General features: G+C 50.7%; 1 protein-coding gene across 6 annotated transcripts in view; it reads left to right on the top strand.

The window, feature by feature from the left end:
* The window catches only part of HIVEP3 (HIVEP zinc finger 3), a 565,857-nt gene that overhangs the window by 512,574 nt on the left and 30,947 nt on the right, over window positions 1-22,336 (top strand). For all 6 annotated transcript variants that reach the window (XM_070368260.1, XM_070368261.1, XM_070368256.1 and 3 more), the window contains one exon: window positions 3,492-3,637. In XM_070368260.1, the coding sequence (XP_070224361.1) occupies window positions 3,492-3,637 (146 nt within the window). The remainder of the gene's footprint in view (window positions 1-3,491; window positions 3,638-22,336) is intronic.

The raw sequence follows: 22,336 nt of genomic DNA, 5'->3' as shown, positions 1-22,336 counted from the left end.
GGCACTTGAATCCAGTTGATGTTCATCACTGCCTGTGAGGTAGCAGTACCATTTCCATTCTGTAGATGAGGAAACTGAGAGTCAGAAGGTGAGAGAGGTCCAGAGCACATGGCAACTATTTGGCAAACCCAGAATTTGGACCAAGACCTGTCTGACTCCAGAGAGTCTATTTTCTTCTTTCAATTATTCAAGGAAAGAAGACTGTAAAAGTGACTGCAAATTTAAAGATCTTCATTAGTAAGTCTTTAGAACAGATCCTTTGACCAAATAAATCCCCCTAAACTAAATCCTGATTGCAGATAAATGAACAAACTATGTTCATTAACTTCTGCATTTGCATCCTCTTTTATTGAGTGATGCTTGTGCATTGAATTTCTCCTTAGCTCGCCTGGATATTCTGCACCAAACTGTTTCCCAAATTTATTCTCTAAATATCCTTGTCAGTCTTCTGCTGCTGCTGCTGCTGCTGCTAAGTCACTTCAGTTGTGTCTGACTCTGTGTGACCCCATAGACAGCAGCCCAACAGGTTCCCCCGTCCCTGGGATTCTCCAGGCAAGAATACTGGAGTGGGTTGCCATTTCCTTCTCCAATGCGTGAAAGTGAAAAGTGAAAGTGAAGTTGCTCAGTCGTGTCCGACTCTTAGCAACCCCATGGACTACAGCCTACCAGGCTCCTCCGTCGGTGGGACTTTCCAGGCAAGAACACTGGAGTGGGTTGTCATTGCCTTCTCTGTTGTCAGTCTACAGACATCCTTAAATGAGATTTCCACTATTGTTATACACATCATGACTGATTTTCTCTCCAGTGTCTCTTACTGGTTGTGGCTACTCCTGAGATGCTGTGGTAATTATAGTCATACTGAGAACTTATTGTGCACCTATTATGTACCAAGTACTATGCCCAACATGACTTTTTTCCTCACAACCACATTGATAGGTTTCTATATCATGATTTGATGGATAAAGAGACCAAAGCATAAAGAAGTCAGGTAACTTGCACAAGGTCCCAAACATAGTAAATGGCCTGGATTCAAAACTAGATCTCACTCTAAAGTTCTTTTGGATGATCTGAACTGCCCCTCTGTTTTAATGACTGAACACTGAAAGGTGGTTTAAGAAAAACAAAGAATTAATTTGGCTTAACTGGGTTTGACAACAAGTTGTTTAAAACGCTGCTTTCCTAAAATGAGCTGCAACTTTTTCCTGGAATATCTCATTTGGTTCACTTGGATCAGCTGATAAAGAATCTGCCTGCAATGCAGGAGACCTGGGTTCAATCCCTGGGTTGGGAAGATCCCCTGGAGAAGGGAATGGCAACCCACTCCAGTATTCTGGCCTGGAGAATTCCATGGACGGTATAGTCCATGGGGTCGCAAAGAGTCAGACACGACTGAAGACTTTCACTTAAACACTTAAACTTAGCGTGTTTCCTACCAGAAGCTCACCAGTCTGATACATTACTGTAACTGCATAGCCCACTGCTTGATGCCTTTCTACAATCATCCCTCTCTCTGGTCTCTGCTTGCATTCCAGTGATAGGTTGCTCACCACCCCTTAGTACAACCCAACCCATCTTTGGGCAGTGCTTTAAGAAAGTTCCCTATTATATTTACCTGACATTTGTTATCCCATAGCTTCCATTAACTGTTAGTAGCTCTGAAAAGGCCCTTTGGGTGATATCAGGATTTCAAAGCTCTTCCTAACCATCTTTATACAGGAATAGACCACCCAGTCAGGTTTGAGTTTGGTCACATACATTTTTTTTTTTTCATATGTAAACCATGGGGAAACCCAAGCTTATACAAGAGTTCACTTTGCAGCCACATTTCGTTCCCCAAGTTTCTCCTTCCTTTTTCCTCCTTGGCAATAATTTTGACAACCGCATGCACTATTGCAAAGAGATTAAGAACAAGGGCTTCAGTGCCAGATTGCCCAAATTTGAGTTCCCCGATCTCACTTACTAATTGACTTTGGATCAGTTACTTAACCTCTCTGTGCCTTGGTTTCCTCATTGGTAAGACAGAGATAAAAAGCTGTAAGATAGAAAATACGTAGCTCATAGGAATGTGGAGATAATTAAATGAGTTAAAATATGCAAGGTGTGATTAGAACAGTGGTTGGCACACTGACACTTGATAATCACTACCTTCAGTTACTCACATTATTATCTTTAAAACTTAAAGTGTATCCCTGGTCCCCTGCTCGAGTCCAGCCATGTTTCCTGGTAGAGTGTCTGCTGCCACCAACACCAGCCTCCTCCAGTTTGGCTCTGACATCACAGCTATCAGCCTGAGGGAGGCCTCTTGGTCATTCCATGGATGGCCCAGATGGTAGGCTGACATGGAAGTGAAAACAGCATGCTCTGAAAACCTTTGAGTATTGCATAAAATCAGCGATCTTTTGCTGAAGCGGCACACCATACCTTCTCTTGGTTTCCACTCCCCATCTCCAATTCAGAAGAGATTGTCAGTGAGTCACTGAATCACTGAAGCTGATCCTGGAATGAATCTTTAAGATGGTCTAATCTTGACTCTGAGCCTCAGAGAGGTGAATTAATCCACCCAAGGTTGGCTCAGTTTGCAGTGGCCTATGTGATGCAAGAACTCAGATTCCTTGATTTCCAATCAGCTACTTTTCTGTTCAGCCCCTTGTAGGAGCAGGTGTGGTGGCTGAAGCAGGGATTTCTGTCCTTAGATTGTCGCAGCACCAGGGGACACAGTTGCTGCTCCTACTGGCTATAAACAGGGCAGTTCCTCCTGACCTTAATGAAATGGCATGAAGCAGGATGAGAATATCACTGCCGGCCTCAGCCCCCAGCCCAGCATCACTGCTCTCTATTAAAGGTGCACCCATCCCTGCCACCATCAGAGGATCTAGGGGACAGGTTATCCACCCAGCTCTTAACACCAAGGCCTATAGCTCATGAAGAGAATGGGTTCCCTAAAATGCCCACCCCCCCAGACACATGCCCATCAGTGGGCAGCACAGCCTCTCTGTGTCCAGCTCTGGCAGCAGTCGGGGGTGGGGTCAGGGCCTTCAGGAGACCTGCTTTATGCTCCTAGAAATGCCCTTGACTTGCTGTGTGGCTTTGACTTCCTGATGTATAAAGGAGAATTGGGCCAGTTAATCTTCAAAGGTGAAGTCTTCATTTCTGTATGCAGCATTCCTCTCACACACCTTCTCTGAGGTTGGCATGACCCAGGAGACCAAGATGAGGACCTGTCCCCAGAAGCCCCTAGACTAGTGTGAAAAAAGAGAAGAAACACAGCTCTCATGGGAAGGCCTGGTCTTCCCTAGAGAAAGGCCTGGGCAGAGTCCTGGTTCTGACTTCACCTCTGGGGATTTGTTTCCCTTCTTCTGTAAAGTGGGGCAGGTGGCATCTTGTCTCCGGGTAGAGGGAGAATGAATGAAGTGAGCCATGGTGAAGCGTGGGCATCATTCCATGACGGCGTGTTAACCAGCAGTGATTTTGTTGTTCCTGCGGTGGGCCAGGTTCGCCTCCCTTCGCTGGTTTCCCCGGAAGGACAGAAAGAGATAGCTAGAGTGGAGAAAGAAGAGGAGAAGAGAGGGAAGCCGGAGGAGGACGCTCCCGCCTCCAAGAGAGGGGAGCCGGCGAGGATCAAAATCTTCGAAGGAGGGTAAGAATTATGTTTGGTTTGCAGTGTCTGCTCTCCACGCAGTAAGCGCTCGTGCCCGCCCGCAGGCTGGGGGTGGTGCCTGCCTTCTGTGTTCAGAACGGTGATCTGTGTTCAGAGGTGGTGAGCATCTCATCTGGCAAGGCTGTGTCCACAGGAGCCCTGGGCTTTCCACCTTCCAGGAAGTACCATCTTTGTGGGACTTGCTGGCCACCTCTGTTAAGGAACATTGGCTCCTTGGTGGGGGCTGGGGGACACCAGGTATATGCTGGGCACTGGAACAGTCTGGGTCTTCCCCCAGCCCCTCTTGCCTCAGATGCTGGCTGGGTTCCTAGACCCCACATTGGGGTTGATAGTGACCCTCCCGGGTCCTATGCGGACTGCCGTCTACGTTGGTACATGTTCTGCAGAAGTCACCTCTGTCCTGCCTAAGCAGCCACAGTGACAGGTCTGAGGTCCCGTGGGCTCTGCCAACTGGGATGCTTACAGGGCTGATGGTGCACTGCACTCATCAGCTGTACATACTGGTCTCTGGGTCTCTTCCTGGACTGGCCGGATCCAGGACTTGTTGGTTTGTAAACATTTAGAGGAACGCCCCTGGTTTTTCACCTTCGGTGCTTTGTGTTTGTCAACCTAATGACTGAAACAGCTCAGAATTCTCAGCTGTGGGGCTCTCGGGGCTCCCAGAAGGCTGCCTGCTTCCAGGCCTGCTCTGTGGAAGTGTCATGCGAGCTGTGTTCTGTGTGACCACGTGCGTGCTCCCTGGGATGTGGGTGTCTGTACGCAGGTCCCGTGGTGTCTGTCTCAGGGTCCTGTGTCTGTGTCCCCAGTGTAATCAATGCAGCCCTCTTCCTACCCAGTCCTGAGGGATAATGGCATGGAGGAAAACCTGCCTCCCAGGGAGGAGGGTCCCTAGGAACCCATGTTCCCAGGAACATGGAATGTCACTGGAGCCTACAATCCTCCAGCACTTGCAAGTGCCCAGCTCACAAGATCAAAGTGGGAGGTGCCAGGTTCCTCTGGAGCACTGGGAGAGGAGACAGTGCCCAGCTCCCGAGGCCACTGGTGGGCATCCTTCAGCACTGACCAGCAGGGTCTCCCAGGAGAAGGGGTGTTTGAAAACTGAACTTGGGGACTTGTGTTGTCACAGCAATAGGGAGGGGAGTCAGGGATGGCAAGCATCCTTCAGTGGCAAGGACACGTCCCCAAAGGGGAGAAATATCTTGCCCAGAGTTCCCGTAACTTCTCCATTGAGAAACACTAGACCAGCGGGTTTTCGAAACACTGTCTTTCCACCTGGGGACTGGCGGGTTTCCTCTTCTGCTACTTGGTTAGAGCGCCCCCGTGTGTCTCTGTGTTCGCACATCATCGGATCCTCCAAAGGCCATGTAACATTTCACCCCAGGATTGGTGGATCAGGCACAGCCTTCTCCCCGCAGCTTCAAGGACCATCTGTGGGGTCCCAGGGGTGGCTGAATGTCAGCTGGTGTGAACAAAGGGGTCTGCCTCTGCCTTGAGAGGCAACAGTCCCCAGACTGGAGATCTGGTTCCCTGAGGCAGTTCCCTTGTTCTGAGCCCCGAAAGGGCAGCTGGAAGGAGCCTTTCCCCAGCCCAGTTAGTTAACAGCTCCAGCCGCCTCCTAGAGTCTCTGCCACACGGTCTACCTTCAGCTGAGAGGTGAAGGCCACGTCTGAGTCCTCTTCTCCTCTTTCTGCAGTCTGGCCAGGGGTCCCCACTCTAACCCACCACCACCATTCCATCCAGGTCATCACTTAGTCCCACCCACTCTGTTCAGAATCTCCCTGTCTTGCCAGGTCCAGCATCCCTGCCCCAGAGTGGCTCTCCCACTAACCTGTTCCACTGGGACAGTCTCCTCACCTCTCCAGCTCTGCCTCCCATCGGTAAAAGGGGTAATTACATACTTGGTGGGTTGTTGGGGGATCTTGTGCTGCCCTATGTAAAGACCAGCTCAGTTCATGGTGCTAACAAATGGGTATTAGAGTACTTTTTTCATTTTTGTGTCCATTGTTTTGATCCCCTCCAGGATAATCTCACTCTGTCGACTGTGAGGAACATCACCCTCACTCTCTCCACTTGTCACATTTAATTTCAGCACTTTGGTAGGGGGAACGGGGTTATGTAATGCCACCAGTCAGGTCATCTTCTCCCACAGCCCCGCTGTCCCATCTGGGCCCCTACTGTACCTCCCACCTTCGCTTCTGGTGACCCCTCAATATTTATGGTTCTTTGGGGGCTGGTGTCACCCTCCAGGAGAGTTTGCAAATGTGGACTTGAAAGTTTAGGGTTGTCACAGAACTTCCAAGTGCTCTGTACCAGAAGATAGCCAGAGCCAGGAGGGTCAACTGTGATCCTGCTCTCATGGAGGCTGGCTCAGGGGTAGCAGAAGGCCTGGAGCTGAAATGTGGGGACCCCTGGGCCCAGAGTAGCCAGAGAGGGCTTCCTGGAGGAGGTGGGCTGGGCCTGGAGGGTATATGAGACCCGGACAGGCAGAGAGGAAAGGTGAGTCAGACGGCAGTCTGGGTGTCCTGGTGACTCATGCACCTGGTCAGTCGGACTCGTTTCCTGTGGCCTTGAACGGTCTCCCTAGTCAGTGTTGTCCGCTTCCTTGGCTAAACTTCATCCCTGCACCAAGGACATGAAATCTGAATCTCCAGCTAGGACCTTACTCCTGAACTGTAGACCGTTGCTTCTGATGCCTCATGGGCACCTCTGCCTGGAAGACTAGGGCACCTCAAACTCAGTATGTGCTGACCAGGCTCTACAGGTACCACCAACAGCATCTCCTTCCATCTTGGGAACCAGATCCTTAGGCTCAAAACAGCTCTGTCTCATCTCCATTAACAAATCCTGTCGACTCACCCTGTGAAACCACATCCAGAAGCTGCCCATTTCTCCCACGTCCCAGCTCAAACCACTGCTGAGTTTCATCTGGATCGTCACAGTCTCCTGCTAGAATCTCCTGCTTCCATTCTTACCCACTATCATGTACTCTTAACCCAGCAGCCGGAGCAATCCCATTTAACATCAGCAGACCCTGTCACTCCCACTCTGCACCCTTCACAGACCTCCAGTAGCCTGCGTGTTCTAGCCCCAGATCCTCCCTGCCCCTCTACCCCTTGCTTCTCCTTTTTCTTTTAAATAGGTCTTTTAAAAATTTTTATTTATGTATTTATTGACTGAGCTTGGTCGTCACATGAGCTTTCGCTGGTTACAGCAAGCAGGGGCCACGCTCTAGTTGCAGTACGTAGGCTTCTCCCTGTGGCAGCCTCTCCTGTTACGGCTCACGGGCTCGAGAGTGCAGGTTCAGTAGCTGTGGTGCATAGGCTTAGTTGCCTCACAGCACGTGGAATCTTCCCAGACCAGGGACTGAACCTGTGTCCCCTGCATTGGCAGGTTCCTACCCCTTGCTTCCTGTGCTCCAGCCAAGGATCTCTTTGTCTGACATGCTGCTACCTTAGGGCCTGTGCACTTGCTGCACGCTCTGCCTTGAACACTTTTTTCAGAGTCCCACAGGTCCCTCACTTCCTTCAGTCACCTTCAGAGAAGCCTTACCAGATCACCCTCCTCTCTGTATCCTCCTCCAGCATTTCTTATCCAGCTTCCCTTCCCTGCTTTATTTTTCCCCAGTCACTAGTTTACTTCTGTTTCCTCCTCCAGAACATACACCCTGTGAGAGGTCAGGAATTGTGCTTTATTCATTGTCATATCCCCAGTGCTGAAAATGGTGACTGGCATGTAGGCAGCGCTGGTGAATGTTTATTAACTGAAGGAATCTCCCTTTACCTCCCTGAACTCAGCAGCCCTTAGAATCCATGAGCAGTGGAGACTCTGGGTCTCAGGAAGGAGGAAGGACAGAGAGTCAGGGCCAACCCACCAACCTGACGTCAGACTTGGCCTGGGAAGGTGAAGTCGGGTGGCTTCGGCTATGGGGCAAGCACCCTGGGGCTGGGAGCCAAGGTTGTTTGCTTGCTGACCTGCCCTGCAAGTGTTACAGGTAAAAAACGAAACATGATTCCAAAAAGGGCTGGCTCATGGGTTACCAGCTTCCTGGCCAGTGCCTGCTCTGAATAGATCCTTTCTGTCCTGGGGGCCAGAGAGGAGTGGTCCTGGGCACCCAACTCTGGAGACAGGCCGCTGTCCTTCCTGGGTGAGTCCAGGCTATCAGGGCCGTGTCTTCTTTCTGACTCAGTGCCTTGATCTCTCTTGAATGCTCAGGCTTCTCCCTGGAGTATAGATGTGCAGCTTTGAATGTGGCCCCTTGGGCCAGGAGCGAGAGGTCCGGCTTCTGTCACATGTTCCCACACTGGCTTTAGCTCTCTTTCTATTTCTCCCAAACCCTGTTGTTCCATCTCTCCTAGGGAAGACCTGGGCTTTTGTGGACACAGAGGAGGGTGGGATATTGCAAAGTACAGGTGCGATATTCAATGGCCCAGACCAGGGAGATGGCAGTGGAGATGGGGGTGGAGCTAGAGGACATCTGGTGAATCGAATACAAAGGGTAGGGATGAGAAGCTTGGAGTGGAGAATGACTGCCACGTTTCTGGCTCAAGGGTATATGAAGCTGCCATTTACGGAGATGGGCAGGGATGGGAAGGAGAGTGAGAAAGAGGTTTGGGGAAGGAGGGGTCAAAGCTTGGTGGACAGTGTTCAGTTTGAGATGCCAGTCAGACATCCAAGTGTTCAGGAAGGCGTGTGGCAATTGGATATCTGAGCCTGGCCTTCAGAGGACAGGAAAGATACATTTGAGATATGTGTAGATATTCACATTTTTCAGTGCATAGATGCTATTTAGGAGGATGCAACTGGATGGGGGATCACTTGGGGAAATGGAAAGAAGAGAATAGGGCATCCAGGACAGAGCCGGGATATGCCAGAGGAGAGGTAGAGATGAAGCTGCAAGAGTCTGAGAAGGAAAAGCCAAAAGAATAGAAGAGACCCGGCAGAATGAGAAATCCTGGAAGACAAGGGCAGAGGGAGTTCAAGGTCAGCTGTGCTGAGGGCCATTTAAAGGCCAAGGACAGGGAGGCCAGGCAAGTGTCCGTGGGATATGGCCACATGGGGGTCACTGGTGACCTTGATGGGAGCTCTTTGGGGAGATGGAGTTCTAAAGGTGGCACATGTAAACCTGTCCCAAGAGTCTGGTTATGGAGGGAAGGAAGGAATCACAAGGAGGTGAGGAGTAGGACCCAGACATATGTGTGTGAGGCTGAGCAGGCGATATTTACATGGAGAGATCCTCCCTAGGCTTGTGCTGCTAGGAATGATTGACAGTAGGGGTGGGCGGGGGAGGGCTTGGCAGATGATGATGCTGGGAGAGAAGGGGCTGAGTGCAGGCAGGGTCCTAGAGGAGGTGCAAGGTGTGGGGCCAAACACTGATGAGAAGGGGGTGCTTCTCCTAGAGTAATGGTGCGGGGTGAGGGGAGACAGATGCTGACGCACTGCAGGCAGAACTGATGGTTTGGATGGGGGAAGCGGGGAGGGTTCTCTCAGCCCCCATCCAGACCTCTTCTCGCCGTTCCTAGATACCTACATTCTCAACAACAGATCTGTGAATGGCTGTTCTGTTTCTAGGAAACCACTTAGATTCTTGGGAAAGTTATTCCTTTGTAAAGATTATCCTCCAAATAGATATCTCAGATGTAAAGCCATCTAGTTAGGTCGACTCTCCATGCTGGCCTAGCATCATTCTACTGAACACTCAGAGGACTTCACAGGGAACACTCACTCCAGGCATTAGACAAAACTGATTATGTCACTGTGAAACCCAGTAAACACTGTGAAACGACAGTAAAAAAAAAAAAAAAAAAGAAAGAAAAGAAAAGACATATTGATCAAGGGGCAGACTGAGTGTCTGAGTCTGCTGGGGCCGGAGTCCCCAGGGTCTTGAGGATGGTCAGGGAAGACCTAAATGCATCCTATTAAAATTTAAAGGAGAATCCATTTCTTAAGCGGATTTGGCCTCTGGTTGCTATGGGGTCTAAGGCAGCAAGAGGCTCAGCTGAGGGGGTGGGGGTGGGAAGTGGAGTCCCCACCCCAGTGTGCGATGGCCGCCAACAGCTGCAATGAGCACTGGGCATCCCCTGGGCCTGGACCGCATCTGCCTGAGTCTCCACCTGCCTCCTCCCTGTCCTGGGGGATCCCCTTCTCTCCTGTGGGGGAAGCGGCCTCTTAGCAAACAGTGGCACACACTCTCCCTCTTTCTTTCAGTTTTTATTTTTTTATTTATTTTTTAAAATGTATTTTTATTCGTGTATTTATTTGCCTGTACCAGGCCTTAGTTGTGGCATGCGAGAGCTTCCGTCGTGGCATATGAACTCTTAGTTGCGGTATGTGGGATCTCGTTCCGTGACCAGGGATCGAACCCAGACCCCCTGCACTGGGAGGGCTGAGTCTTAGCCACTGTGTTTATTTTATCTAAATTTTACATGCACAGAGTTGAAAAAGCCAAACATCTCTATAAATTTTGTTATGGAAGACGATAGTACCCTTCTTTCCCCTACATTTTCTGCCCTGCCCCACCCCCACCCCAGAAGCAATAACTTTCATCTCTTCTAGCTGATTATCTTGGTTGACCTTCGTATCTCTGAATAATGTGCCTGGGTTGCTACTCTTGGGCTTTTCAGCTTTAGGTGCTAGCTAGTGACTCACGAGCCTTTCCCCAGTCTACACGTGACCCCTCATCCCCCATCCTCTCATCAGAGTTGTACCATTTATGCTTCACAGCTATCTTATATGATACTTTTGCTTTCCTATACAACTTTTATTTTCTCTAGGAATAAAAGTTGTATGTGTGTTAACTTCATCAGTTTTCTATATGCTGTGTTGTGCTTAGTCGCTCAGTCATGTCCAACTTTTTGCAAATCCCATGGGCTGTAGCCTGCCAGGCTCCTCTGTTCATTCTCCAGGCAAGAATACTGGAGTGGGTTGCCATGCCTTTCTCCAGGGGATCTTCCCAACCTGGGGATCAAACCCAGGTCTCCTGCATTGCAGGCAGATTCTTCACCAGCTGAGCTACCAGGGGAGCCCCAGTTGTCTATATATTTATTGTTAATTCAACCCCCAGATTCTCACTTCACAACTCTCCCCTGAAGACATTCAGATGCATCGGGTCCTCTGTAAATCATCTTGCAGACACAGTCCCTCCCTGAGGGATCCTGTGGACTCCAGGCCACACGGGCTGCTCCCTCAGCCTGGAACACAGCTGCTACCCCAGGGCTCCCTCACTCTCACCCTAGAGATTCTCTTGCCTCCTATGCTTGATTGCCTCATAGCCGTACATCTTCCCTTTTCCTGGTTTACTTCCTCATTTTCACAGAGACCGTCCTTCAGCATGGTCTTCTTGAGAAAGGGCCTGTGAGGTGAGCTTTTTCGATGCTTTGCGTGAGTGAATGGACTGAAGTGTTTTTATTATGTTCCTCAGTCGACTCAAGTGTCTAATTCTGGGTTGGAAGTCATTTTCCTTTAGAGTTTTGAAAGTGTTGCTTCCTCCTCCTCAAGCTTCTGGGTTGTTCTCAAGAATTCCAGATCCATCCTGATTCTTGTTCTATCCTCTGTGACTGTCTGAGGGTCTTCTCTTCCTGCTTAGAGTGGCGACTTCTCAAGCATGGGTCTCGGTGTGGAGCAGTTTTCATCACTCGCTGATGCTTTCAATCTGGCAAGTCAGGGACTTCTGCTTTAGGAAACTTTCCTGAATGGTTTCCTTGAGGATTTTCTCTCCTCTGGTTTTCTCTCTCCTCTCTGTGGTACTCCTGTTATTCATGCGTTGAGTAAGTCCTGGCTCGTTCCTCTAATTTCTATGCCTCTCTGCCAGAATCCCCATCTCTTCGTATTTTTGCTCTCCTTTCTGGGGACCTCTACTTTATCTTCCAACCATTCGTGTTTTCCATTTCTGCTATCACATTTTTAATTTTCCTTGCATGTTCCTCTTATATTAATAGTATCCTATTCTTTTTTTATTGAGAATATCTTTATTTATGTACTTCTGTTAGTTAAAATATTCTCTATTTTTTAAGTTGAATGATTTTTTAAAATTTTTATTGGAGTATAATTGATTTACAGTGTTGTGTTCGTTTCTGCTGTCCAGCAAAGTGAATCAGTTATGCGTATACATATATCCACTCTTTTTTAGAGTCTTTTCCCATCTAGGGCTTTACAGAGTATGGAGAAGAGTTCCCTGTGCTATACAGTAGGTCCCTACTAGTCATCTATTTTATATATAGTAGTGTGCATGTGTCAGTCCCAAGATTCCAATTTATCCCTCCTCCCTTTTGCCACCCTGGTAGCAATAAGTTTGTTTTCTACATCTGTGGCCTTATTTCTGTAGTGTAAATAAGTTTATTTGTACCAAGTATCCTATTCTTATTTGACTGATTCCAGGCCTCTCGGAGGCTATTAATGTCAGTTGTTTTGTCTTTAGTGTTCTTTTCCCCTTGATTTCTGTTTCCTTCAGGTTCCCCTCACCCTTGGCTTTGTTTAGCCTCTTCTCTCAGGTATCTGATAACCTCTGGTGTCTTCGCATGTTAAGAGCGGGAGGCTCAAAGATGCCTGGGCACCTGAGTGTGAGAGCAAGGCTTCCCCGAGACTAGGCTGTTCTACTGCGGAGGCTGCAGTGGCAGTCTTGTGTCTTTCTTCTTGGATGAAGACTCCAGCCTCCCACCTGAAGGTGGCAGGGTTCATTTCCCATAATCTGAGAGCCACAGAAAGGAAAAAGGTGGGACGCAGAGCGAAGGGGGATCTCAGCCTCCAGTGATGCGTTCACTGCATCCCTTCAATTGTTTGCAATCCCCCATCCTGCCATCACCTGGCCTGAACCCCCTCAGAGGCCTTCTATCTCACCCTTTGCAGAGAATAAACCTCCAGGCTTTTTCAGGAGTGATCTGGCTGCTGGAGTTGAGGAAGGTGAGGTCTGACTGCTTCTAACAGGACTTTCCACTAGTTGTCCTTATCTTGGTTCTCCCCGTATGCACCTCCAGAGTCCTTGAGGGGCCCTGTGGCATAAGTCGAGTTTATTCTCATATAACCTGCTGTCAACTTAGATTCCATTCTGTTGGGTCTTCAAAGTCTTGTTCAGCCATCCATCTCTTTCCAGCTTCCAAAACTGCATTGCCAGTACCCTCTCCTGCTCTTCCCTTCTTTGTGTGTTTATTATGCCGAGAGAGAGAAGCAAGGGGAAAGGAAATATAAATACTGTTTCCCCACCATCTTTAATAACAGGCAACTAGTAGGGTTGATTTTTAGAATGTTTTAGGCACAGAACTCATTCTTCCAAATAGCTCTTCTGAGAAGGTCACCCTGCAGCCTTCCCTATAGGTCCTTGGAGCCCCTGTGGCACTTCCTTGAACTTCTGGGCTCAGAGGAGAACAGGGGAAGGTGTTGGTGTTCCATAAAGTCTGGGAAGTCTTTGGGCATTGGCCTGAGACAGAATGGGATTCTAGGCCCACCTCTGGCAATTACTGGCTAGTCCCTAAAGTAGGTTCTTTAGTGAGAACTAAATGGTAAGATTCTATGGGCTCTTTACTGTGGCATATAGGAAGTGCTTAGCAAAGGGTTCTCTGCCTTCCTTGCTTCCTTCCCCCTTCACTGTTCTTTCCTTCCTTCCATCTTCCTTTCCTCCCACCTCCTTCCCTCTCCAGCATGACCATGATCTTCCCCAGGCTCCAGTGGCCTTTCTCCCCAGGCACTAGAGAGCTGCTGAAGGTGTTAGCCAGGCTCTGTCTCTAACAGCTGTATGTGAACAGTATATCAAGAAGGTGAGAGTTGGAGACTAATCTGTGGACAATGAAAATGAAATCAAAAAAGAGAAATGACACTTGGGTTGGGCAGGTGGAAAGTTTGACTCTGGGGTTGAGCATGGGTCCACCTGAATTTCATTATCTGCAAATCATAGGAAATTTTGCCTTTTCCATCTTTGGGCATTGTTTGAAATGAGGCCTTCTTGTCGGAGGGAGGGAGGTAATTGGGGTGGGTCCCAGAGCTGGAGACTTTGGGCAAATCATCTTTTCTCTCTGGACTGCAGTCTCTCCCTCAGTAATTGGAGGATGTGGGAAAGGGCTTGGGTCTTGGAGTCCGGGACTGGGAGCTGCATCCTGACTCTGCCTTTACTGGTGCTGAGGCCTTGGGTAGGCCTTTGCTCTTTGTGAACCTGGCTTTCTCATCTGTAGCATGAATGGTCACTGTGCGGCTTGGGTGAACCATCTCTGGCTCTCATGATGTGCGGGGTCTTTCCAGCTCTTGTCAGTCAGTGAGCTGTTTCAGCTCTGCACTCAGTACTTGAGGAAGATGTTGCTCGGAGACAGTTTACAGGGAGGGGTCTGAGTGAAGGGCCTATGCAGGCTGCTGCAAGTCCTTGTCTCTCCCTCAGAGAAGCTGCCTTCTCTAAAGGTCAGGAAATCTAAGCCGAGCTCATCTGCAGGGTGCCCCTGCCTGGGCAGGAGTCTTTGGCAGTGTGCCCCAGCCTGAGATAAGATATCTGTTGGGAAGAATTTCCTCTCGGAGGCCAGAGTTGGGTGTTGTGTACTGCTTTGCCTGGACATACACAGGTGAGGAGATGAGGGGGGCAATAGACATATCAAATCTCTAGAACTTGCCAGAAAAATGAGGAGCTTAGAAAAATTAAGACAGAGTTGGACCAGAATCTCTTGGAGGAGGGGTCCCTGCTGTGGTCTGTCCCCCACAAGCATCAGCTGCTCCTTGCTGCCCACAGTGGGGAAGGCCCAGCCTCGGGATACCCTCCAGAGGCCACATCCTGCCTCCTGTGCCCACCGACCTGAGTATCTTAAATCATGCTCTTCAGTGCCTCCCTGGAAGTGGAGATACCTCTCCATGCCACTGTGAATCTTAAATAGAATCAGACCATTAAATAGAGTCAGCTGTCCAGGGTCTGGCCCAACCCCTCCCACTGCACTGCCAGACAGAGGGGATGAGTGGCACCTTTCAGTCCCACCCCCTGAGCAGAGCCCTGCATCTCAGTTGAGCAGAACATGGGGATGAGAGCATAACTTCGGCATCAGCCAGACCTGGGTTCAAATTCTGGTTCTGCCACTGATTAGAAAATCATATAACATCTCTATGGCTCAGGTTTCTCATCTGAAAAATGGGAATAATAATAGCACCTGTTGAGCAAAGCTGAGAATTGAAGGAAATGATGTTTGTATATCCTGTGCCCAGCATATGTTGGACCTCTTAATCTGCCATGAATGATCGGTACTTACTTACATGACGGCCTCTTCCACTGAGGAGTCAGCGGGTGTCTCTCTCTTCCGCAAGCACTCTGTGGTAGAGTGAGCGCTGAGGCCAGACCACCTGCGTGGGAACCCTGGCTCTAACATGGCAACCAGCTGATCATAAGTGAGTTAGGTAATTGCTCTGTGCCTCAGCTTCCTCATCTACAGGATGAGGACAATAATAGCAATTATGTCTCAAAGAGTCCATATGAGGCTTAACTAAGAAGCCACATGTAAAGCCTTGGCAGTGCTTGATGTGTAGTAAGTACTTAATCAAAGTCCATTGTTATCATTATTTTGAAAGGGTCCCTAGAAATCATTTGATCCAAATTCCTCACCTTGCCAATGAGGAAACCACAGCCCAGGGAGGCATTAACACAGCATAGCAATAATAGAAGCCAGCCTCTTGGCCTTCACTCAGAACACACCAACAGGAAGAAGGGAGGAAGGCTGTGTGGTTGAGTGTGTATGAGGGCACAGGATCTGTGCCATCTCGCTTCGGCCTTGCTGATGGCAGGGAGGTGGCATTGTGGTGAATTAGGCTGGGATTCTGACGCACTTTCAGCTCCCATGAAAAGAGACGTTTGACTCCAGAGGATCCCTTGTGTTCAAGAGCTAACAGGGTGGCCTGGTTGGGGAGACACACCCTAGCGGTTTAAGGAGGGCCTCCCCCCGCCATGGGGTGGACCCTACATGGAGAGTTAGAGCCCGACCAGACAGAGAGGCCTGACGTGGCCTTGGATAGAAGGAGCATACCCTGGAGAATTCAGGGCTGATGGTTCATGGTGTTGGCAATTTGCACTTAAACAGTTCCGGAAAAAAAGAATTTTTTTAGAACTATACTTTCAACATGTTTGTGATTGTTTAAAAATAAAAACTTAAAAAAGAGAACGAACTAGTTTGGCTCAGAAGAAAGGAGACCAGGGAAGCCAGGAATTGAGGAAAGAGTTTAAAAGGGCAGAGGCTGTCAGGGGCTGCCGGGCAGAGCTCCGAACAAGCAGAATCAGCCAAGGCCAAGAAAGGGAGCTAAAGGCATCAGATCAGACAAAGAGCCGGGCCTGAACTCCAAGCAGAATGTTGGATCTGTGTGGTGGATGGGCGTCCTCTGTCACCATAGGCGGCTTGCAGACCAAAGAAGGACAGCCCAGCTGGTGGGAGCTGGGTCCCGGGGCACAGCAGCCAGAGAAGGCAGCCTGGGCTGGAGCCTGGGTACCAGGCGGCGGGCGTGCTGGGCAGGCCTGTTCCCAGGAACATGGTGACAGCAGACAGGACGGACACGGGAGGCAAAACAAACCTAAGGCAGCCAGGGAGGAGCCAGGCTGTGAGCGAGGCCTTATGCCCCACTGGCAATGCAGCTGGCAGACTGGGGCCAGGAGGCGGCCAACCAGGGGCCAGGCCGGGCTTCTGGGAACTGGAGCCAGGAGCAGACAGGGCGCTTCCCCGGGGAAGGCTGCGAGGAGTAGGGACGGCCGACAGGGCAGAGGGCGGAGAGGCTGGTCCGCCGGCTGTGCTGTTCAGCTGAGAGGCAGGACCTTTAGGGGCCTGGGAGGGCAGTGTGTTCACCCAGTCCAGTTGAGCCCAGGCTGATTCAGAAAGAAGAGGAGCCAACCCCTAGCAGAGAGGAAGAAACCAGTTCCCATCAGCTTTCTAAACATCAGCAGATGGAGCAGTCGGGCTGTCTCTCGGAAGCATCTGAGACTGCTTAGCTCGGGAGCTTGGGCCCAGACCCTACAAACCACGATTTTTCTGAGCTTTGTCACCTCCCAGCGTCTGCCCTCTGTTGGTTCTGATTTCACCAACGAGTGGTGAACCCTTCCCGTGAGGAGGGCAGCTGAGGACGCATGTCCTCCTCTCAGTGGTCAGGGGTCGGGAAGGAGGAGGGGAGGGGCTGAGAGGAGGTGGTGGTTGGATGGGTCTGGACCTGGGGAACAGAGTGTCCCTGAGGATCCAGCCATAGGCTGAGCGGTGACCCAGGAGCTCCAGCTGAGGCTGAAGGAGCCAGCATGCTGTGGATTCATACAGGCTGGGCCGTCCCCCACCTGGACTCCAGCAGGGTGCCCGTGAGGTCTTGTTGCTGCAGGAAAAGGCCCAGCAGTGACCCATGGATGTCCCCATGCTGGTCCAGGCTCTTTCCCTTCCCCCTTCTAGGGGCCAGAGTGCCTTTAGTCAGCCAGCCCTTACCTGAGGGGAGAGGCTATTGTGAATGCAGTGGGGCCTCACCTGGGGTCCAGCAGGACAGGGCATCCATCATGCTTGCTCAAATCCTCACCAAAGAATCCTACCCCTTCACCCTCTTCCTTGGGTCTCCTCTGCCCAGTGTGCCAGGAAGGGCCATCCCAGCGCAGACAACACACTGAAAGCAGCCAGCTGGGCTCCCCAGGTGTTGGACCGTCTCCCTAGTACAACCATGAGACTCCTGGATGGCGTCAAGCACTGGGTTCCTGCAGGAAGTAGTAAGGAGGAGGTTGGGGTTCCAGCGGGCTGTGCACACAGGCCTGGCCATGCACCATAGGGACCCCTCTCTACACCCCACCTGCTGGGTGGGCCTGGGTGCCATCCCTTTCCTCTCGAGGAATCAGGGTGCTTTCACCCACACCACGCTGGGAAGGTTGCTTCCATCCTCCCAAGAATCCTTCATGTGTCTTGTCCCCTCCCTGGACTCTTGGGCCCTTGGCTCCCACCCACTTTGGCCTGCTGCATAGCCACTACCCGGTGAGAACCTCCTGCAGGCTGTGATACAAACCACCGGGGTGATTTCAGGCAGCTCCCACGAATGCTCCTTATTACATTTGTCATGTTTTATGCTAATATGTGTTAGGAAGACGTAACCAGCGTGTGAAACCTGTGATTTTGTGACTGTGAGCCCTTGGGGCAGGAACCTTGGGCTTCTGCTCAGGCAAGCCTGTCTCTGAGCTCAGATACCTGGAGGGCCTGAGGCACCTGGCTCAGAGAAGCATCACTGCAGGCCTTTACGCAATTCCTGGGAAGATCACTTCCGGTGGGTGGGTCGGGTAGGGGGATAATTGAGAGGGAGGCTGGGCACGCTGGTCTGGGTTGTTGTCTACGGTCTCGAGGAAGATCACTGGGCCTGACAGACCCAGGAGCCACCCTGGCTCTACCCCAGTGAGCTGGCTGATCTGGGACGAACCGTTAGCCCACCTGTGCAGCTGCTCCTTTTCTAGGGGGTGACTGGAATAGGGCGGCCTCCTGGGGTTGAGGTGAGGCTTAAATGAGAAAGCCTCGATCGCATCGCCCCAGCGGCATGGAACCAGTGTGTCTAGAGATGGAGTCTGGCACGCCTGGAAGGACGCTGGTCAGGCAGGACAGAGGCAGGAATGGTGGCGGCAGGGAGGGATCAGGAGTGTGGCCTCTGGGGCCGGGTCCTTCTCCATCACTGCTGGGTGTGTGACCTGGCACAGTGGCTCAACCCCTCAGTGCCCCCTTTCTCATCTGCCGTGTGGGAAGAGCTCTGCTGACACAACCAAGGGCTTTTCTGAGGACCAAACGCATAAACGTGGCAGCTTGGTGAGTCCCACAGCTCCGCTCCTGGCACCTCCTGGCCGGCTTTGCACACGCAGCTGTTGACTGGGAGGCTGGGCGGTATGTGGGAAGCACCTCTCAGGGTGCAGCAGTGAGCTGAGGATGAGGGGCAGGTAGCAAAGGCAGAGGGTGGAGGAGGGAAGATTTTTCCAGATGGACAAACTGGCCCAAGTGTGGTGCTGGCGAGGCTGGAGAGGGACAGGAGTTGCAGTGAGTGGGAGATGAGTAAGCCATGGAGGGGCCTGTGATGGGGTCATGGGGTCACAGGTGTCAGTGGGGGCGGGGAAGGACCTCTGTCGCTTTTCCATTAAATGGAAAAGGCCATATTATTCATCCCTTTTTAAAAAATGGGAACGCATAAATGAAAAAATAACTATAAATTTTATAGACACTCCATGCACTGGGGCTATTTTTAAATCCCCTGTTATTCCTATAACTCCATTAGACAATTGGCCAGAAAGCCTGGCTCAGAAAGAACCCTGACTGGCTCCCCAGTCCCCTCCAGAGCACCCCGTGTTTGATTAGGCCCCAGACCACTTCCCTAGGTGCCCCAGTCCAAGCTTCCAGACATCCCAGGCTTCTCTGCCTCTGCTCTTTATCTTGATGTTCCCTCCACCTGGAGGAACCTCTCCTCTTCTTTAGCTCCATATCCCCACAGTGGACTGTCCTCAGAGCTCGGGTCAAATGGCCCTGTTCCATGGAGTGTCCCAGACCTTTCCCCACCCTGCTGCTGCCTGCCATACACTGCCTCTTCTTCCGCAGCCCCCCAGACCCATTGTCTCACCTTATCTTGACTTGCATTATTTTCTGTTTGGTTCAGACAAATGCATGTTCCCCCTCATGGCCAGCCTTAGAGCCCACAGGCAGGGGAAATCCTTTTCATAAAATGCACTTACAGTTCACAACTGTAAACTTTAAAATGTAGGCAGTGGGCTGATGAGAATGATCTTTGGCATGCTGTGGTGCCACTCACTAGCTGTGTGGCTGAGGGCAGGTCTTTGTGCGTCTCTGGGCTCAGTTTCTCCGTCTCTGGAGCACAGACAGCCATCTCTGCCTCCCAGGCTGTTGTGAAGCCAGAAGGCTGGAGGACACGTGCGGTACCTGCCTCCAATCTCAGCAAACACTGAGGAGAGCTGTGGGAAACCTTAGCAGGCTCTGTTCTCATCCAGCCGCTCTGAGCTGATTCTACATCTCATCTGGGTGTCGTTCTGATCACAGGGTTGCCTTCTTGCCGACGGTTGCTCTGGAAGGCACTTCACGTGGTGTGAACGGCAGATGTAAGTGATGTTCCAGGGCCAGTGTGCTAGAGAGCTGTCCTCAGGCCTCCAGGAGAGGCTGTGCACTGACTCAGTTCTCTACTGGTGCAGGGAGGTGTGGACTCATTGGGATGGAGCAGCCTTTTCTGAGGAGGTCACACCCAGTCCCGTCAGCACCAGCCCCATTTTGGAGACGGGAGTCTCTGGCCAACATGGTCCTGGCTCTGCTGTCAATGTTAGTCACTCAGCCATGTCCAGCTCTTTGCCACCCCATGGACTGAAGTCTGCCAGGTTCCTCTGTTCGTGGGATTTCCCAGGCAAGAATACTGGAGTGGATTGCCATTTCCTTCTTTGGGGGATTTTCCAAACCCAGAGATCGAACCTCTGTCTCCTGAGTCTCCAGCTTGGCAGGCAGATTCTTTATCACTGAGCCACCTGGGAAGCCCTCTGCTGTTAATGCCTGTGTGAATTTGAGGGGGGACCTCAGGCAACTTACTGATCTCTGGTGACCACTGATTGAAATGCAGCACATGGCCCCCTGGACTGAGCCCTGTCCACTCCAACAGTCCCCTCGCCATCCTGTCCTTCCCTTGCACCCGCCTACCCTCCCATCAACCTCTCCCACCTTCTCTGCAATAATAGCAGCCGTGGCCTATTGAAGGCTTGCTGTGCCCCAGGTACAGAACTCAGCACTAAACCCTTCACAAATATAATTTCTAATTCCATCACCCCTTGATGAATAGTGTGTGTGTGTATATATGTATATATATATATATATATATATATATATTTATACACACACACACACACACACACATACAACCATTCTCCAGATGAGGGGGTTGAGGCCCAGAGAGGCGAAGGAACTTGACCATGGTCACTTGGGTAGTGAGGAACAGAGCTACAATTCAAATTCAAACCTCTGTGGCTCCAGATCCTGGGTTCTTCCCTTCACAGCCCCCTGCCACTAACTGGGGACCCTGCTTTCTGCATCTTCTGATTCTCAGTCACCTGCATGGCAAATCCCAGTTGAATCCTGTTCCTGCCCCTCCACGTGCCCCTGGTCAGGCCCTGAGTGGACCCCACTGAGTGTTTGTGGATAGAGATGATGGTGATGGTGATGGTGCTGCTGGTGCGGTGCTGCCCCAGGGCCCGTGGTGAAGGATGGAATTGGCAGGGGGAGGTATCCTCTCCCCTCTCATAAAGAAGACTCTTTGGAGGCCGTGTCAGAAGCTGTAATCTTTTGAGACTTGCATCCCCAGGGTGAGCAGTGGAATGAACAGAAGTGAGGACACCAGCTCCAAAAGGTGAGGGCTGCGCGGGGCCGAGGAGAGTGGAACATGAGGAAGGCCTCAAGGAGATGGCCCATTGTGTGCTTGGGGTGTAACTCCCAGTCCTTGAAAAATGTCTTCAGGGAGGTTCAGAAGCGTCTACTTCCCCTTTACATTAGATGATTCCAAAAGAGCCGTGTCCCTGGCGGCCAGCACCTCATGTTCGTTCTCTGGGTTTGCTTTTTCACGTCCAGTGCCTGATCATGGCCAGGTTCACTGAACTGGAGGCAGATGAGACCTGACAAGTTTTCACAGACATGGCATTTCTGAAGGATAACCGAGCTAGTGGTGGCAACAGTCTGAACTAAATGTATGAGCTCTGGAAGCTTTCAGCAGCCACATCTCTCACCCTGCCTCCCTCTATGCAGTGCCCGTCCCTTCTATCATGCTAAGAACTCTCCAACGCATTCAAAGCTTTTAACCAAAGAGAAGATGAGATGTGATCAGCCAGCAGGAGCTCAAGCTGTCCAGGGACCATTCCTGCCTGTGGATGTGCCGTGACCCCAGCCCCATCCTCCAGTGGTGAGGACCCTCATTTGGCTGCAGCTTCGGTCAGTCATTTAAGGTGACAGGTTGTTGAAAGGCTACCTGTAAACGTAAAGCTCACATGGTCCAGTCTGCCAGGCCTCCAGGGAAGCCTTGTTTTCTGGTTTTCAAGTGCAAAAACTCAAATCTCTTTATTCTTAAACTCAGAATTTCTTCTAAATCTGTTCACCATCTTGCACCTCTATCATCCTGATATAAATCTGACAGTTTGGTTAACTTCACTGAGGCTTTTATTGACCCTGCATTTTCTTTATTGGGTCTTGATCTTTCATCACATTGATTTCCATTTCACATTGATTTCAAAAGCTGTCTCACATGGACTGCTAGAGTATGTGGTACAAACTCCCTGTCTGACGGATCCTGTGTTGTAGGAGGAACAAATGCTGCCTTCAGCCATGTATTCAGTAGCCAAGTATGGATACTGGAATGCTTCATGTTCTGAGTCAGCAATTCCATCTTCATCATTGGAATTTGGTCCTCACCATCATCCTCTTGCCTATAGTCGCAGAGGGCTTCCAAGGGCTTCAGCATCCTCATCAGCATGTTCTGAATTCCTTTGTAAATTTGCCTGTGGCTGGGGTGGAGGAGGGGATGATGGAGCTTCAGCCCTACCGCTTTCTGTATGACTGGTCAGTATATGCCGGGGATGGACATTCCACTGGCATCTTAGCCCCAAACCATGGCTTCCCCTTTGAGTTGGGAGGGAAGGACATCTCTATGCTTCACAGTCTATCAAAATTGGGGACATTTGTTTTCCTTACGTTATTTTAATCTTTTGTCCGTACC

This window comes from Bos mutus, chromosome 3 (genome assembly GCF_027580195.1).
Source record: "Bos mutus isolate GX-2022 chromosome 3, NWIPB_WYAK_1.1, whole genome shotgun sequence".
Taxonomy (NCBI): domain Eukaryota; kingdom Metazoa; phylum Chordata; class Mammalia; order Artiodactyla; family Bovidae; genus Bos; species Bos mutus.
The sequence above is the reverse complement of the archived record's forward strand: the minus strand, read 5'-3'. Positions and strand labels throughout refer to the sequence as shown.